Below are 17,390 nucleotides of genomic sequence, written 5' to 3' on the forward strand. Positions count from 1 at the left end.
ATCATCAGGTTAAAGGTTAGAGTGGTGAAGGGAATGAACCAGAGGTTATCTCATCATTCCCTCTTTTGTGCAACCCAAGACATAGCTGCATTTTTTTTTTATGTTTCACTTTGATAATGTTTCAATTTGACTATTTTAAGGTTTGAAATTCAGGAAAAAAAATTGTATTATTATTATTTTTTTTTTTTTTTATTGCGTTATCTCAATGCATTTGATCTATATAGACTTGACAACTGAGAGCCAACAAAGCTCTATATACAGTGGAGTACAAGGTTTGAGACCACTTTGAAAATCTGAGAACCAAAAGATAGGAATAAACAGTTATATAGGAATAAAAGTTTAAGGACTGTGTAAAAATTTACAAAGTTAAGTCATTTAGAACCATTCTTGCAATAGAGGTCTTAGAATTTTGGACCCCAATCATGGCATACTGCATACTGTGCATTCTGTGTAGTCTAGTTTCTTCCGACTGTGTTCCAGTGACTAGAGGAAGCCTCATAGGAAAATAGGAATGCTGCTAAACCAAAATATCTTATTAATTTGCAAGACTACTGAGGAATGTAACTGAGGCAACAGCAGAAAGTATTACAGAAGTCACTACCAACAATGAGACACTCAAACTCTTGCTAGAGTTAGAGACGACTGATAATCCATTTGTATTTAAATTCCCTGCTAAGTCAGTGGCGATAGCCTTGTGGGCAAGTGCACTGACATAGAGTGCCATTGTACTGTGGGCTTCCCAAGTTTGAATCCTAACTCAAGGACCTTTCCCAGTCCTGTTTCCCTTCCTGTCTGCTTGCTAAATTAGGTTAAATATCTGTATTAAAGAAGCACAGCTCATAAAGCTCTTCTTTTTTCCAAGACCACATTATGTTGAGACCAGAATTGAAAAAATGTATTTGTTGTGTAATTGTTTTTAACAAAGACTCATTTAATAAGAATCAAATCAATTTATTGCAGCATACAATAAGATATACATAAAGATTAGCTGCCTTATGCAGAGCAGTGTCAAGTTCTGTTTGGAGTTGGACCTCACTCTGTTGGATTGGTAATCTTGCCCATGAAGAGGATGCTCTTGGTGCTGTCCTCCACAATCAGTACCAAGAAAGGTCGGTTGAGTCTCACAGTGCCTGGCAGGGACATGGGCATGATTTCTATCGTGGTGACAGCAGCTGCCTCTGTGCCCTTCTCATCCACACTTAGGACTGCCTGATGGACAACCTGGAGATTGGTTCCAAAATGTTAACATCACTTAGTGGAGTTTTCAGATTCTTTTTAATCTAGCAACCATCGGTGGTGCTACAAAAGGTAGAAACAAGTCCACACGTACCTGTGACACCTTGACTTTGACCTCTTCTGTCATTCCAGAGAAATCTGCTGCGTCACTGAATGCATCAGTCACTCCCATGTCCTTCAAAATATCATTCAGTTTGGACGTTGAAGAGATGGAGAACTTGGGCATGAACAGGTCCACAGAGCTAAAGGACAGAAAAGTAAAATATGGTGTCATGGGTCATTTTTTAAGTTCCCAAACTTCTGTGCACCTAAACAACAATCAACCTTCAGGTCAGACGTCAACTAATACATGGATTTAAATCTGAAGGCGCCACCGATACTACCTTCTGAAGAGTTGATCATGCCAGCTCTTAAGATGGTGCCTGCAGATGGATTCTTCAACCTCCTTCATCTTCCCTTCATCAGGAAGAACGATCATCATGGAAGTATTGCCTTTGTATGGCACCATCATGACCGTAGTTTTGTGGACAGGGTCTTGATAGATGTCATAGCGGCCAGTTCTTTTCATCATGTCAACTTGCACTGTTGTGTTCTCGTCCACTTTGAAGTCAGCTTTGTGAGTCAGTTGTGCATCAAATGGCTTATCCCACTTCCCTATCAGGATAAAGTGCAAGAACCTCAGGTCAGCATCAACCAAGACTTCTCTAATTGTCATTACATGAATATCATTAAATTAAAGAGAAGTTTATATTGTACCTCTGAAGTACATATAGTTAATCAGCATCATCACCATATCAGAGTCCAGGTCCTTCACCATGTTGGTTATCTTGTCATGGGTTCTTTTGGCGATGAACTTGTTAATCTCTTCTGCAGCAATTTCAGGCTTTGAGAAGTCAACACTTAAGGCTTCACTGTTGTAGTAATGCTGAACATCCTTTAGGAACTGGTCAACCACTTTAAAGCCTTCTCTGATGGCCACACCAGCGCCTGCCTCCAGCTGCACAGTGTCCTGACTGTGGCCAAGCATGTGGATCAAGTGCTCAAAGCCCTCATTGACCTGCTGAGCCTGCAACCCGCTGTAACCCAGACTGCTGTATATCTGTGATAGAGTGGTAACCTTGGCACCTACAGCCAGCATGCTCAAAGCCATTGAAATACCGACCGGGGAGAAAAAAATGTTCTTGCCCTGGGCATCGGGATGGAGCGCAAGTTTCTTGTAGAAGGAGAAGGCAAAGTCAGCGTTGTGCGGAGCAAGCAGGTGGGAGGCATCCTCCCCATCGTGGCTGGGGTGGGCTTCGTCCTTCCCGTGGTGGAGATGATGGTGGTGATCAGCTGTGTGGCCGCCGTGGTCATGGCCTTCGTGGGGTGCGGCCAAGGCCGTTGCTACCAGCAGGGCAGCAATCACACTGTAATACATCTTTCCCCACATTTTTTCACCTGTGTTTAATGACCAGAGGGTACAGAATTTAACAAATGGATCTTGACACAAATCTTAGGTTTTGCATTTCACACAGTAGCTATTTCACTATTTCTAGGTCTAATTCAGTTACAATCACAACACTTCTGGTGAAACAATTATTGTCACTTACCATCAAAGTCCTCTTGACAGCAGACTGTTTGGATGGAGTGGAGTCAATTTATAGTCCTTCAGACATCAGCTGAGTAAAATCTTTAAACATTAACCCATTTCCACCCCCACGTTCTGTGAACACAATCGCTCATGGTTAACTGTTGCTCTACTTTCAGTGATGCAACACATTTTTGGACTTCAGTGTCACAGGTTTTCAATATTTAAAACGTGTGTCTGTGCTGGCTGATGAGATTTAGATTAAAAAAAAAAAAAACTTGTCAATCACCAATTTATTGATATGACTGTCTACTCAAACTGTTGATAAGGTCTTCACATCTTAAGATACTGTGGTAGTGTAGTTCTTTCTTTTCTTTCTTTCTTTCTTTCTTTCTTTCTTTCTTTCTGTTATGAGTAAATACCAGCACACACAATTAGCAGTTGCATTCGCATAGTTTTTTTTTTTTTTTTTTTGCTAACAGTAACAATTCTGGTGGCTCAGTTAAGATTAATTTTTTATTCATCTTTATTTATGTAGATGTCAATGCATTTTGCAGGATGTCTCTTTTTGTAGAATGAATATTTTTTCCTTTCATAACAACAAAAACTGCAACTTTATGATATACAAAGAAAATAAAAATATTATAAAAAAAAATAATAATAAAACTTTTTAATCCCCAAAATAACATTGGATTTCCTCTTATTTTATATTTGGTTTCTTCCACTATTTGTTTTGAGAGACATAATCACTTAACCAGTGATATACTGTACTGTCAGAGAAGGTTGATTGAAATTAATACCATCAGATCACCAGATCATTCTCCTTCGAGGGATGTGTACACCTGGCTGATCTAGAGAACATATAGCATCATGCCTCTCACGTGGGTCTCCAAAGTATATCTAAGTATTTTTATTTTTTATTTTTACCAAAGCAAACTCTGAAAAAACTCTCAAATCTCTGAAAACCTGTCAAGGGGAGAAGATAAATCAATGTTTTAGACAGTGCGCAATGTCACTTTCTCTATATTTTATTGGCATGTTTACAACAGCTGAATTCAAAATGAAGCTTCTTGAGCTTGTTGTTTACAGAGCTGCAAATGGCCACAAACAGAATGTCTGGCTTAAGACAGCTCCTTCTGTACTGGATTAGATTGAAATATACAGCAGGTTCCAAAAGTCTAAGACCACTGGTTTTAGAAAGTTTCTTTCTTTCTTTACAAATTATATTATCATCATTTAACACTGAGTAAAAATGTATGGATTTCCTAATATTTTAAATAGGCTGCAAGAGGCAATGCTTTATCTTTTCAGTCTTGTTTGTTTCTTTTTTTTAACAACTTTAGTCACATGAAAAACATTGTAACTTACCATTTTTCTGGTGAACTATTGCCAAACATTATTCCATAATGCAGATGTTTATGTCTCCCAAGTCGGATGGCAGTGTAAATGTCGAGGAATTGATCACAACAAAACAAACATAAGGCTTGCAAACACTTACGCTGCATAAACTTCCAACCCAACTTATCAAGTGTGTTTAAAAGCTGATGATAATGGAGATTATACAGCATGATTTGAATATGATCCAAACAGCATCTTGTGCTTCAGTCGAAGCAAAGAAATCTGTTATTTTACATGGAGTTCACATAATTAATGTGATCAGTTTCCTTATTTGCCAATGGCCAATGATTAGTGCTTATTCAGTTTTATTATAATGCTTCCTTTTAAATTTTGTCAAATCAAATGCTCAGTTTATTTTATTTTTCTTTACATAGGTTTATTGTAGTCTGCAAACTATGGGTTGTGGAATGCATATTGATGTGGTCTGACTGAATGCGTTGTGAATGCACTGCATAACATGTTTAAGATTCTAATTTAATTGTAACAAGCAGTCCACTGAATGGGAAGTTGTGATGAACTCAAGTTAAGCCCAAGATGAACAGAGACTTGACTTGGCATGAACTTGAACAGAGACACAAAAAACACCAACAGCAGGTTACACTGTTCAAAGCTTGACAAAGAACAAAGGCAACATAAGGGCTATTTATATCAAACAATGAGGATCACGTGACAATAACCAACCAATGAGAGACAAGACACAGGACTAAGACAACCAATGAGAACATGACACATGAACCAAGGAACCAATCAAAACATTACAGAAAGACAAAGGAATCACATGACCAAGAACATGATTGTGGCCAAACTATAAAATAAAAGATATGAAAACAGTAAACAAGGAACAAAACCCAAACCCCACATTACAAACCATAACCATACATGACCATGGGGCAATGACAGACCTGGGCAGTGGAGGCATGGTGAACCTGGGCCATGAAGCAGAGTAAGGTTAAGACTGTGGAGCAGAGGTGAGCCTGGACCGTGTTACAATGGCGGGCCTAGGCAGTGAAGCAGCAGAAAACTGTGGAACAGTGGAGGACCTGGAGCATGATGCAGTGACAGACCGTTAAACAGTATAGGGCCAGGGACATGGAGCATTGGCGGACCGTAGAGCAATACTGCTCTACAAAGGCAACGACCTTAATTGGCCCTAAACTGAGAAAAATGACTTTAAAGTTTTTACTTGTCCAGCCAAATTAATTATAGGTAGGACACTGGAAATGTAACAGATGTTTTAATAATCTACATAAAAAAAAATCTGTGAGCTCAAACTTGATTTGTACCCATATTTTAAAGTACTCTGCCTTTGCATTGTCTGCAAAACATGAGAAGTCACACAAAGGCAAAAGGCAGTAACTTCCACATTAGCAATATTTGGTTTCTGATCCCCATTTTAAAAAAAAATCTCATATAGGCTATTGCATATAGTAATGTGACTTTATTATTATTATTTCATTTTATTTTATTTTTTACCGTAACAAGCAGACGTTAAAACAAGCAGAAAAGTTAATAATGCGAGTGGATAGCATGGATACCAGTTTATTTGCTATGCTCCTTAACGTAAAAGAATGCTTTACATATTGCTTTTATATTGACTTGTATTAAATATAGCCTAAACTAAAAGAACAACTTGTGGATTGATGAGAATGCCAGCAAACAGAAATAATGCCCAGAATGCTTGTGGATTAAACATCTCCAATAACATTCATTGCCATGGACTGATTTTATTGGGTTAAAAGAAAAGGTAGGATATGGATTTAATTGGAAACTGTTAGTAGGCAACTGATTTTATGATTGATCATGCTAGCTACAGCATTCGAGTCCTCACGCGCTCTAACAAAGTGAAAGCCTGGTGAATAATAAACCCTAAGGGCAAGTTATTTATTTTTCATTGGCTCAAATGAAAAAAATATAGATGTGAATAATTACCCTAATTTTTTTTTTACTTTTTTTTTTTTTAATTGGATGAATGAAAAAAAAACTTTTCAGTGTCACGAGAAAAAAAAAAACTTTAAAGATTATTCACAATTATGCTGTCAAGGTATCTAGTCTTTACAGTGCTTTATAATATGGAGCTGTTTGGTAGACGGCAATCTATCTAATGAATTTGACTACACTGTAATAAACAGTAAAAAAAAATAAAAATAAAGAAAGAAACAACGTATAACTCCAAACCGGCACTGTAACTTCATTTTGACGCACAGCTAAACAAAGACAGAATGCCGTAAATCAATTTGAACATTCCAAACAAAGTGAAGGGGTGGTAACTGGTGTTGTATTGTATGGCCTTGGCTTCTCCTGGACTTTTCGAAGTCACAGTTAAAACTACCCATTATTTTCTCTGAAAAACAACAAAATTGACTCAAATTACTTATGCACATGATAAAGGATGTCTTAAATGTCCCAAAAATATAACTAATAATAACAAATTTTGATGGTTTTGACGATTTTCAGTTACGGTCTTTAGCCTTTGCTCGGCAGAATAGACCAGGAGACCACCAGGTAGGCGTGCACGAAAAAAATCGCATGCGATATTTAATGCACATCTTGATAGTAAAGCCGGTTTTGCAATCAGCGGTAAATCTCCATCACCTGTGCGCTTTCACATGGAGCAGCATTTACTACACAGAGCTTTGTTCACTGCACAAAACATGTGCAAAATGAAAAACGACTGTAGTTAATGCTGCTCCATGTGATAGCACGCACATAATAGAGATTTACTGCTGATTACAGAACGGCTTTACTGACAAGATGTGCATTAAATATCACATGCAATTTATTGTGCAGCCCTACCACCAATTCAGATCCAGAGGAACATGAAGCCATGGCGGAACCAGCAGAGCAGGAAGCCAGAGGCCAGTGACAGAACAGGAAGAGAGTTATTGAGCAGTCTCCATAGTCACAATAGAGCAGACTAAGAGTTCAGAAAAGGTTTCCATGGCTGTGACAGGACAGGCAGACAGTTCATGAATGGAGCCAAAGAGTTCATGAACAGCCTCCATTTCTGTAGCTGGAAAGACCAGGATTCCGGCTTCGCTACCGTTCAGACGTTCTATCTTATTGCTCTGCGCTTTGCTTTTTATTTCTGTACTTTTCTCTGATTAAAGATTTTTACTTCAGCAGATCAGCACATTGCTCAAACAACAGATTTTTGGCACAAACACTAAAACTAAAAACTCTTTGGGACTGGAATAAAAATACAAAAAGAAGACTTTGCCTTCCACTGCCAGCAGCTTATATTCCGGAGACGGGATAACAACTGCCTATATTCAAACAGAAGAGAGAGAAAATGCCTCCTGTTGGATCTACTTGTTGCATGAATTGCTGCAAACTTCTACAAAGGATTGTGATTCTTGAAACAAAGTTACTTGCTGGACTTCCAAAACAGGCGGAACACTCAGCGGACCATCATCATGGACCCTCTCAACGTACAGCCGGTGAGTCCCGTGAATCTTCTGAATCTCAACAGTTTATACCAAGTGTCGAAACTGATCACCACACCAATCGATGGCACAAACAGGGAGTGAGACCCAAAGGCACACAAAGGCTCAGATTGTCACAAGTTTCTTGTATTGCTGCCATAGCATCCTCTACCCCAGATTCAACTATGACAAGGCTTGTGAATACTGGTTTTCTATCACCCCCTATACATCTTGAGAACAGATTTGAAGCATTGATGAATGCTGAGAAATCCCCAATAGTGATTAAACATGGATCGGATCAGCCAGGAGCAAACACCGCTACTAACAGGTGCTCAAGGTCGAGTAGACAGCGGCATTCAGCTCTGAGCACAGCTGGGCCCAGGACTCTGATAGTGGGTCACTCTATTATCAGAAACATAAGTAGCAGGACTACAACAACATGCTGCATTCCTCAAGCAATGGTCTTCTGATGTGAACAAGGAACTTCAGAACATTCTGATGAAGCACAAGACTGCAAATCGAATCATCGTCCATGTGGGGAAGAATGATATTCAGAAAGAGAAGTCAGAACTCCTTAAGAAGGACTTCAGTAAACTCTTTGAAACACTTAGAAGACTCAAAGTTCAGTCATTCATCAGTGGACCACTCCCAGCAAGGGGACCAAATATGTTTTTACAGATGCTTGGGCTGAACACATGGCTACAAAGATCTTGCAATATAAAATGATTGAATTTCATTGACAACTTCAATCTTTTCTGGGCCACAGACAACTGTTTAAACCGAATGGCCTCCACCCAAACAAAATTGGTGCTAGAGTGCAATATCTACTTTTCCCTCCGTCATCCTTCAGCAGAGTGTTTCAATCCATTCAGCACACACACACCAGGTCCAAGTCATCATGTGGTTGACACATCCCACAAGGACACTGATAACCTCATGCAGCCACAACAAGCACTGCTGATGGACACTATCCCTGCTGAGCCCTGCCCACAGAGCTCCTCACAGACAGACTGTGACGTATCAAAACAGCTCCAAGACTCAGCACCCAAGGAGGACTTTCTGGAAAACAGCCAGGGAAGCCAGGACAACATATCACAGCCACCGGAAACCCCAGAGACACAGCCCCGCTCACCGGACACATTATCCCTCTATCCAGCATCTCCACCTCTGTGCTTCTCACAGAAAATGGAGGAATTGGTGTATGCTGGGACTAAACTCTCCCACTCATTCGTTGCAAGCCCGCAGATATCAACAAAAAAAAAATGTCGGGCCCCCCAACCACCAACGCCTGGGGGCCCTGCTCCTGTGAGAGCTCTCCAACCACTGCCACAACGACAGGGTCCAAACCCTCCATCTGCTGTCCATCCAAAAACAACTGATAGCAGCTCTCAGTGATATGTGTCGGGTGTAAATGTTTACAGAACAAGCGGGAACCCAGTGTGCCTGTAGCTTTCTCTATTTCAGTTTATCACGTGATAGAAAGTCTAAGTCCTTTTCAAGCCGAAGGGCAATCTCATCTAATCTGCAGCCTATTATGCATCAAACTAAGATTGATGTAAAGACACAAAGCACTGCCATCACGTTAGCATTTTTAAACATTCGCTCACTAAAAAATAAATCATTTCTAATCAATGACTTTATAACCACAAACAATCTGGATTTTATTTTTTTAAACAAAATATGGCTAGAAGACAGCTGCAGTGCAACAGTCCTCAATGAAGCAGCCCCTCCTAGCTTTTCTTTCATGAGTGTCTGCAGGACTGTTAGGAGAAGTGGAGGTGTAGCTACTCTTTTTAAAGATGTCTATCAATGCAAGCAAGTGTCATTTGGTCAGTACTTGTCTTTTAAATATCTAGGGATTTTGCTGAAAGGTGCTCCACGCATTCTGTTTATTATTATTTACAGGCCCCCAAAATACTCTCCAGCCTTTGTTGAAGAGGTCACAGAAATGATATCAATGATTTCCTCAGAGTTTGACTGTTTTGCTATTGCAGGGGATTTTAACATTCACATAGATAATGCAGAAAACAAAACTACAAAAGAAATGACAACGGCTCTCAACACTTTTGACCTGATTCAGCATGTGCATGGACCCACACGCAAAGGTGGACACACTCTAGATTTAATCATCAGTAGGGGTCTAAACATTTCATCCATTGCTATTAAGGACGTAGCACTATCTGATCACTTCTGTATTTTCTTTGATATATTGATCTCTGCTACCACTGAATCTAGATCTGTCTCTGTCAGAAGGAGATGCATTAACGAGAACACTAGTGTGCTATTTATGGAGGCTATATCTTTAACACCAAGCATTTCTGCAGACTCTTTTGATATTATCCTTGGCTCTATTAACTCAAAAGTTAAGAATGTTATTGATGACATTGCCCCAATAATAGTCAGTAAGAAAACAAACAAGACAGAAATCAGTTTGGAGAAGATCAACAGCAGTTCAGACTATGAAAAGACAATGAAGAAAAGCCAAACGGATGTGGTGGAAGGCGAAACTTGAAATTCACTAAAAAAAGTGACGTGACATTCAGCCAAGTATGGTGACCCATACTCAGAATTTGTGCTCTGCATTTAACCCATCCGAAATGCACACACACAGAGCAGTGAACACACATACACACACACTGTGAGCACACACTGTGAGCACACACCCGGAGCAGTGGGCAGCCATTTATGCTGCGGCGCCCGGGGAGCAGTTGGGGGTTCGATGCCTTGCTCAAGGGCACCTAAGTCGTGGTATTGAAGGTGGAGAGAGAACTGTACATGCACTCCCCCCACCCACAATTCCTGCCGGCCCGGGACTCGAACTCACAACCTTTCGATTGGGAGTCCGACTCTCTAACCATTAGGCCACGACCTCCCTAATGGTTAGAGAGTCGGACTGGTTATAGCATCTATAAAGACAGCCTTCATGCTTTTAATGTGAAACTAGCCACAGCTAGACAGAATTTCTTCTCAAACCTTATAAGCAGTAACTTAAACAACACTCATACTCTTTTTGCCACTGTTGAGAGACTGGCATGATATTCGCGTAAATTCTGACTCTGGCAAAATAGCAGTGCTGGTATTGCTAGATCTCAGTGCTGCATTTGACATAACATACTAATAGAGAGTCTGGAAAACTGGGTCGGGCTTTAGGGATGGTACTTAGATGGTTCAGGTCATACTTAGAAGGGAGAGGCTATTATGTGAGTCTAGGAGAGCATACGTCTAAGTGGACATCCATGACATGCAGAGTCCCACAAGGCTCAATTCTCGCACCGCTTTTGTTTAGCCTGTATATGCTTCCACTAAGTCAAATAATGAGAAAGAACCAAATTGCCTATCACAGCTATGCTGATGATACCCAGATTTACCTAGCCTTATCGTCAAATGGCTACAGCCCCATTGACTCCCACTGCCAAGGTATTGATGAAATTAATAGTTGGATGTGCCAGAAAAGTCAGGAATCTTGGCGTGATTCTGGAGACAGACCTTAGTTTCAGTAGTCATGTCAAAGCAGTAACTAAATCAGCATACTATCATCTAAAAACATTGCAAGAATAAGATGTTTTGTTTCCAGTCAAGACTTGGAGAAACTTTTTCATGCCTTTATCATCAGCAGGGTGGACTATTCTAATGGTTTACTCACCGGCCTTCACAAGTAGACCATTAGACAGCTGCAGCTCATCCAGAACGTTGCTGCCAGGATTCTGACTAGAACCAGAACATCTGAGCATATCACACCAGTCCGCAGGTCCTTACACTGGCTTCCAGGTACATTTAGGATTGATTTTAAAGTACTTTTACTCATCTATAAATCGTTCAATGACCTAGGACCAAAATATGTGGCAGATATGTTCACTGACTATAAACGTAATAGAGCACTCAGATCATTAGGATAGAGTCAGTTAGAAATACCAAAGGTTCACACAAAACAAGGGGAGTCTGCCTTTAATTACTATGCCGCCCACAGCAGTGTTGCCAACTTAGCGACTTTGTCGCTAGATTTAGTGACTTTCCAGACCCTCATAGCGACTTTTTTCCAAAAAAGCGACTAGCGACAAATCTAGCGACTTTTTTTGACAGACCCTATTTAGCCTCTGAGACTCTCCGGCAGTGCCGCACGAGCATGATCTCTCTCTCTCTCTCTCCCTCTCTCCCAGGGCGCGCACACGCCTCTCTCTCTCTCTGCATCTGCTCTATTCAGCGAGCAGAGAGGAGCAGCACTTTCAGTTAAAAAAATATATTATGTTGCTTCTAACTCTATTTTACATGTAAGTATAGCCGAAATCACAGTACAACCATTGTCTTAATATTATGTGTATGTGATTTCATTAGACAATGTCGTGAATAGGATTTTAGTGCAGAGATTAACATCTGGAGCTGGTTATGCAGTCTTAATGGACCGCGTTTCAGTCATTATAATATTAATTCCATTGTCGGACAACAGAAACATTAAAATATAATAATTAAAAAAACGTTTTATTGAGAATTTTGGCTGCATTAAAATGCAGTACATGAGCACAGAAAGGGCAAGATAATATGACGCACTTAAGTCATTAATATGCTAATTAGCATATGACGTCATCTAGCGGCATTTAGCGACTTTTCAGGCAGGGTTTAGCTACTTTCCATTGAAAGAAGTTGGCAACACTGGCCCACAGTTGGAATTAGCTTCCAGAAGAGATCAGATGTGCGAAAATACTAATCACATTTAAATCTAAACTCAAAACTCATCTGTTTAGCTGTGCATTTATTGAATGAGCACTGTGCGATGTCCGAACTGATTGCACTGTATTTTACGTATTCACTGTATTTTATGTATAATCATTTTCTGATTTTAACTGTTTTAAATTAATTTTAAATAAGTCATTCTTTAAATAATTTCCAAAGTTTAAAAATTGCTTGTTTATTTTGTTCATGATTATTTTACTTTATTTTATGTAAAGCACTTTGAATTACCATTGTGTACGAAATGTGCTATATAAATAAACTTGCCTTGCCGACCTTCTTGGATGTTTCAGGGCAGACTGTGAGTTCATGAATAGCCTCCATGGCCGTGACAAGACAGTCTATGAGTTAAGAAGCGGGCGCCATCACTTTGGAAGGATCTGCAGTGGAAGCTGCCACCTCTGGGACAGACTCATGGAAAGGAGAGGCCTCAGTAGTGCAGTGTGCAGCACAAACACTCAGGATGGCCACCACCATCGCAGGCAGTGCAGTAGACAGAGAGAAGCCCATCAGACTTGCGTGTTGAGATCACTGGGATGCCAGCCACTCGCACTGACATCAGTGAAGTGTCCATCACACTGGCAATAAGTCTTATTAGTCCTGGCCCAAGCTCCGCATCCGCAGGAGCTTAGGTACTATTTTAGTGGCGGTCACCTTGTGATGAGGCTTTTGAGTGGCCGGCATGATGTGAGCAGTCTCTGGCTTGGCTGACATAACGTGAAGAGGCTTTGGCATAGCAGACATGACGTGAGCTTGCCCTGGAGTAGCAGGCATGACGTGAGCAGGCTTTGGCGTAGCAGATAGGATGTTAGCAAGCCCTGGCTTGGCAGACATGTCGATAGCAAGCCCTGTAGTAGCAGGCATGACGTGAGCAGGCCCATGCTTGGCGGACATGATGCAAGCAGACTAAGGAGTAGTAGGCATGACAAATCCTGACATGAGAGTCAAGAAATGAAAAAGCTCTGTAGAGGATACAGCACAATTGTGGGGCTCCTCATCTGCAACTCCCAGAGTTGCAGAGCCACTCAACCGTAATGCAAAGTCTATATATTGCTCAAGAGTCCAGTGAGGAGTATTGCATGGCATTAAATATGATATGTCCTTTCTCAAACCAAAACAAAACAAAATGTCTTTCAAGAAAGTATCACCGAAATGTACTTAGTAGTAGTAGAGATCACAGAACTCAGCAACATAATGCTGAGGTCACCTTGATGAAGATGAGCATGACGATCTGCTGAATAGTCGAGTTTGGGTATTCTTTAACAAGCAGTCCACTGAATGGCATTTGTGATGAAACCAAGTCCATCTTTTATTCAAAAGTAACCCGATATACAAACAGAGACTTGACTTGACTTGAATAGATTTGACTTGAACAGACACAAACTCACCAACAGCAGGTTACACAGTTCAAAGCTAGACAAAGACCAAAGGCAAAATGAGGGCTATTTATCAAATATATAATTTATCAAACAATAAGGGTCATATGACATGAACCAACCAGTGAGAGACAAGACACATGACTAAGACAATCAACCAGTCGATGAGAACATGAGACATGAACAAAGGAACCAATCAAAACAACACACAGACAAGGGAATCACATGACAAAGAACAAAAGTATGTTTGACTTCACGCAGCACTGTGCGTGAAGCGCTGTGCATGAAGAGTGTATGACACTCTCGATCGGCAAGAGTAGCCACTTGCAGTCGGGAATGTTTTTTTTTTTTTTTTTTATTATATATAACATTGCAACTACAGAGAAAAAAAAAGCTTTTACTGTACTAAAAACAGATTTGTGAGCAGTATTGGAATTGGTAGATATTAGAAAGACACGTCATTGTTGTCATGTAGTGAATTTCGCCAATAGTGAAACAGCTGTGCCATCATCAGTGCTCCTGCAGTTGCTCTGCTTTTTTTTTACCTGTATTATTATTTATGATATACTGTATATTTTCTATTTTTTTGTTGTATTTTATATTTGTTCAGTACCTTTATATCATATGTTGGAAATCAATAAAAAGAAAAGAAAAGAAAAGAAAAGAAAAGAAAAGAAAAGAAAAGAAAAGAAAAAGAAAAAGCTGCACCAGCTGAGTCAGCCGGTTGCTCTTAAAATGCTATAGCCGGTACTTTGATCCCACACATGACAGTGATGTGCAGTCGGCTCTGGTTCAAGTCAGACAAAAGTTCAACTGGCGTGCACTGCATAAAGTCAAATGCACCTCATGAATGTGGCCAAGCTACAAAATAAAAGACTTGAAAACAATGAACAAGAATCAAACCCAAACCTGTATGTTTCATTAATTCTGTCCTTTTTTTGGTATACAACCCGAATTGCGGAAAAGTTGGGACGTTTTTTAAATTTTAATAAAATGAAAACTAAAGGAATTTCAAATCACATGAGCCAATATTTTATTCACAATAGAACATAGATAACGTAGCAAATGTTTAAACTGAGAAATTTTACACTTTTATCCACTTAATTAGCTCTTTTAAAATTTAATGCCTGCTACAGGTCTCAAAAAAGTTGGCACGGGGGCAACAAATGGCTAAAAAAGCAAGCAGTTTTGAAAAGATTCAGCTGGGAGAACATCTAGTGATTAATTAAGTTAATTGATATCAGGTCTGTAACATGATTAGCTATAAAAGCTTTGTCTTAGAGAAGCAGAGTCTCTCAGAAGTAAAGATGGGCAGAGGCTCTCCAATCTGTGAAAGACTGCGTAAAAAAATTGTGGAAAACTTTAAAAACAATGTTCCTCAACGTCAAATTGCAAAGGCTTTGCAAATCTCATCATCTACAGTGCATAACATCATCAAAAGATTCAGAGAAACTGGAGAAATCTCTGTGCGTAAGGGACAAGGCCGGAGACCTTTATTGGATGCCCGTGGTCTTCGGGCTCTCAGACGACACTGCATCACTCATCGGCATGATTGTGTCAATGACATTACTAAATGGGCCCAGGAATACTTTCAGAAACCACTGTCGGTAAACACAATCCGCCGTGCCATCAGCAGATGCCAACTAAAGCTCTATCATGCAAAAAGGAAGCCATGTGAACATGGTCCAGAAGCGCCGTCGTGTCCTGTGGGCCAAGGCTCATTTAAAATGGACTATTTCAAAGTGGAATAGTGTTTTATGGTCAGACGAGTCCAAATTTGACATTCTTGTTGAAAATCACGGACGCCGTGTCCTCCGGGCTAAAGAGGAGGGAGACCTTCCAGCATGTTATCAGCGTTCAGTTCAAAAGCCAGCATCTCTGATGGTATGGGGGTGCATAAGTGCATACGGTATGGGCAGCTTGCATGTTTTGGAAGGCTCTGTGAATGCTGAAAGGTATATAAAGGTTTTAGAGCAACATATGCTTCCCTCCAAACAACGTCTATTTCAGGGAAGGCCTTGTTTATTTCAGCAGGACAATGCAAAACCACATACTGCAGCTATAACAACAGCATGGCTTCGTCGTAGAAGAGTCCGGGTGCTAACCTGGCCTGCCTGCAGTCCAGATCTTTTAGATTAAACGAAAAATACGTCAAAGACGACCACGAACTCTTCAGCAGCTGGAAATCTATATAAGGCAAGAATGGGACCAAATTCCAACAGCAAAACTCCAGCAACTCATAGCCTCAATGCCCAGACGTCTTCAAACTGTTTTGAAAAGAAAAGGAGATGCTACACCATGGTAAACATGCCCCGTCCCAACTATTTTGAGACCTGTAGCAGAAATCAAAATTGAAATGAGCTCATTTTGTGCATAAAATTGTAAACTTTCTCAGTTTAAACATTTGCTATGTTATCTATGTTCTATTGTGAATAAAATATTGGCTCATGTGATTTGAAAGTCCTTTAGTTTTCATTTTATTAAAATTTAAAAAACGTCCAAACTTTTCCGGAATTCGGGTTGTACTATACAATTTACAAGACAATGTTAGTCTCATCATGCTAGCATTACATATATTTTCCTGGATATGTATGTTGACATGTATGTTCTCAATATGTATGTCCAGTGTTCTCATTAATGTGTATTATATTCTTTCTTATTTTATCTTCTATTTATTTCAAGGTTTAAATCAAATGGCAAATCACAGGTTTTCAATGTGGTTTTAGACTTTTAGACCCCACTGTACTGTATGCTTACACATACACACAGAGATCAGATCAAAGTACACAGGTTTAGCCATAGAGAGTCATCTCACCGGACACTTCCAACATCCCTCGTGCCAGCAGAAATAGTCTGGCAAGTGTGTGTAAATCAACTTCATACAGTATCATATAAGTATCATTCAACATCCTGATTGGAGCTCATATCCCCTTCACATATCCGAAGCATCATTTGACTCATTCTGTTTTCCTACAAATAGCATGACAGTGACTTGGTTTTATTTGGCTGTATTTTCATTGATTTGCATGTGAAAAAAATGATTTTCAAAAAAAAAAAAAAAAAAAAAAAAAAAAAACCCACTGGCTTAAATGCACCTGCATTTTATGTTGATTAAAACTGAATAATTTTCATTTAAACTGGAATGAAGTACTGTACTTAATAAAATACACCAACCTAGGCTAACTTTTATTCCTTGCACAACACCAAGGTATGACCTAAAACAATTTTATCATAACGCATGATTTGTAAACTAATACATTGAGACTTTTGGATCACATAATCTGCTCCATATAACTTTTCTTAGTAAAATTGCTTTGTTGCTCACCTGGTTTAGAATTGCACTTCCTGTGAAACATTGGATTCAATAAAAGAGCTTGCAGAACCATGCAAAAGTGGCATGTTAGCTTCATTAGATGTGTTTTCATCACGTTTGTATTTTGTCAATTCTATCTTTAAGGTTTAGCGATGGGTTTAGTGTAGTTTTTAGTGTAGTTATTTCTAAACTGCCATGGTACATAAAACAAGTTTGACTTGCAGTCGGCATCATGCTTAGGATAATAATGTGCAAGGGTTGTTTTGTAAGGGTCTTCTTCTATAGGTTATGGCTGACCAGGAGGGCATATGTTTCATAGAGGCCTCTGTGAAATTAAGCAGATCATCTGTCAA

At 39.7% G+C, this 17,390-nt stretch overlaps 1 protein-coding gene across 1 annotated transcript; it reads right to left on the minus strand.

Moving 5' to 3' along the window:
- Positions 1-930: 930 nt before the first annotated feature.
- On the minus strand, positions 931-2,923 carry LOC132107010 (alpha-1-antitrypsin homolog). The gene is made up of 5 exons (XM_059513140.1): positions 2,826-2,923; positions 1,993-2,673; positions 1,620-1,890; positions 1,331-1,478; positions 931-1,221 (listed from the first exon to the last, which is right to left on the minus strand). The coding sequence occupies exons 2-5, from the start codon at positions 2,663-2,665 to the stop codon at positions 1,033-1,035; spliced, it is 1,281 nt and encodes a 426-aa protein (XP_059369123.1). The 5' UTR covers positions 2,666-2,673; positions 2,826-2,923; the 3' UTR covers positions 931-1,032.
- Positions 2,924-17,390: the final 14,467 nt, after the last annotated feature.

The sequence above is a fragment of the Carassius carassius genome, chromosome 27 (genome assembly GCF_963082965.1).
Source record: "Carassius carassius chromosome 27, fCarCar2.1, whole genome shotgun sequence".
Lineage (NCBI taxonomy): Eukaryota > Metazoa > Chordata > Actinopteri > Cypriniformes > Cyprinidae > Carassius > Carassius carassius.